Genomic DNA, 2,115 nt, shown 5'->3' with positions numbered 1-2,115 from the left:
TCATGGAGGTAAACAGCTAATTCCATTATTAGAGATACAATTAAGATTTCACTTGATTCATTGGTAGAGAGTGTTGACAGATTGGTAGTGAATGCTGAGATTATTGCATCAAATTTGAGTGAACAGTTTGCTAGATATGGACATTCAATGGTTTTGGAAGGAAACACATTGTATAGTGTTGGTGGTTGTAATCAAAATCAAGATTTCACAGATTGTACATGTCTTGATTTGGGAAATGTTGGCCAAGGTTGGAAGATTGATACAACTCATTCTCTTTCATCCATTTTCAATGATTCTAATAAGGAAGAAGCTCAACCTGTACTTCATGCTCTTGTGCAAATTCCTTCCACTGATTCCTCTATTACTTATTTTGTAGTTGGAGGATTATTTCAAAAGACTCCTGACGTTTTGACAGTTTCTCCACCAACAACTACGTCTATTACTTCAAGTAAGAAAGACGGAAAATCAATAACCAAATCAGAAACAAGCTCATTTAATATTGATTTATTTAATGAGAAGGTGAATGATGACATTTTCAGAACAGTTCTATCATTTCTTAGCATTCAAGATTTAATGAAATTACATTTGGTTTCCAAATCATTGAGAATTTGCACTTTAACAACTGAAGATCAATATTGGGAAGATTTTTATTTCAAAAAATTGAGTGATTTTAAGGAGGCATCAAAACAAACTGTTGGTTCCTATGATTATGTACTTTGTAAATATGTTTTTGATACCACTCAATCAAGAATTTTCGATTCCTATTTACGTAAAAAGTCAAATTACAAGGAAAATCTCACTCAAGCTGTTCAAGCCATCATGTCAAAAGTTGAAAAGAAGAATATTGAAAGAACATTGAAAATTGAGGAGGTAAAACAACGTAAAGATGGAAGACAGTATTGTTCCAAGTCTGAACTTTTAAACTATTCTCATGTGGTTGAAATGTTAGACAAGTATCCTCCTCCTTATGGTGTTTTTAAGGTTGTTGCGGTAGGAGATGGAGCAGTAGGTAAAACAACACTATTAAAACGCTATTCTTCTGGAGATTATCCAAATGATTATATTCCAACTGTGTTTGACAATCACAATATAAGTGTAAAAGTTGAAGACAAGACTTATTCAATCGGTCTATGGTAAGTTATTTGAGCTATCTCTTTAATAATTTGTTAACATTTACAAAGGGATACTGCTGGTCCTGAAGGTGAGTTTTTTTGAATGGATTTAATTGAAATTAACCAATTTTAGATTATGATAGGTAATTAATCATTTTTATTTTTGTTTTCTTAATATTATTTAGATTACGTCCATTGGTAAGTATTGAAATTATATTTTTTGTAATAATATTGTAATAGTCCTACCCAGGGACATCTTTGTTCTTAGTGAACTTTAGTTGTGTGTCAGAGGCTTCATTTTTCAATGTTGTCACCAAATGGCTTCCAGAAATCAGACACCACTGTACTGCTCCTGTGGCATTAGTGAATACCAAGATTGACTATCGTACTGATTCAATTCTTAATAAGGAATTCATTCTTAAATATGAAGAAAAACCAATCACATTCGAACAAGGAGAGTTGATGGCCAAAAATATGGGTTGTGCCACTTATATTGAAACTAGCTCCAAAACAGGATATGGCCTTGATGATTTGAGTAGTGTCATTTTGAGAACAATTGCCGTCACCAAAGATGACAATTATTGTAGTAAAGTTCGTCCACAAAAGAAGTGTTTAGTGCAATAAACTAATAATTTGCTAAGTTTCTTGCCAGTACAAGCAAAGCTACCACTCAACAACTTTATAGTCTTTGAATAATTTACCATAACTGGTGGAATTGGTGAGGATTGGATGTAAAATTCTGTAAGCACCATCAATACATTTAATCAATATTCCTTGTTTGGCAAGTTGATTAGCGGCTGAATGCGTCAACATGTTGAGGGATGCCTTAGAAAGATTGGTTTGAATGTGGAAATCAGTTTAAAGTGTGGTGTGAGCCCTCATGTGAAGTTACATTAACCACATACGAATATGGTGAGTTATTTTCAAAATCAATGGACAGTAATTCCTCATCACTCAATTGAGGTCTCAGCAAATCAGTCAATTTGAAACTAAAAGTGTGGAG

At 33.1% G+C, this 2,115-nt stretch overlaps 1 protein-coding gene across 1 annotated transcript; it reads left to right on the top strand.

Annotated features, from left to right (window-relative positions):
- Window positions 1-147: 147 nt before the first annotated feature.
- NAEGRDRAFT_72516 (rho GTPase) lies at window positions 148-1,736 on the top strand (the record flags this gene model as incomplete). The annotated part of the gene is made up of 4 exons (XM_002672316.1): window positions 148-1,126; window positions 1,246-1,255; window positions 1,298-1,310; window positions 1,353-1,736. 4 exons carry the CDS (start codon window positions 148-150, stop codon window positions 1,734-1,736), a joined length of 1,386 nt encoding a protein of 461 aa, XP_002672362.1.
- Window positions 1,737-2,115: the final 379 nt, after the last annotated feature.

Source organism: Naegleria gruberi (assembly GCF_000004985.1).
Source record: "Naegleria gruberi genomic scaffold NAEGRscaffold_54, whole genome shotgun sequence".
NCBI classification, from domain to species: domain Eukaryota; phylum Heterolobosea; class Eutetramitea; order Acrasida; family Naegleriidae; genus Naegleria; species Naegleria gruberi.
This window is presented reverse-complemented; position numbering and strand designations above follow the sequence as displayed.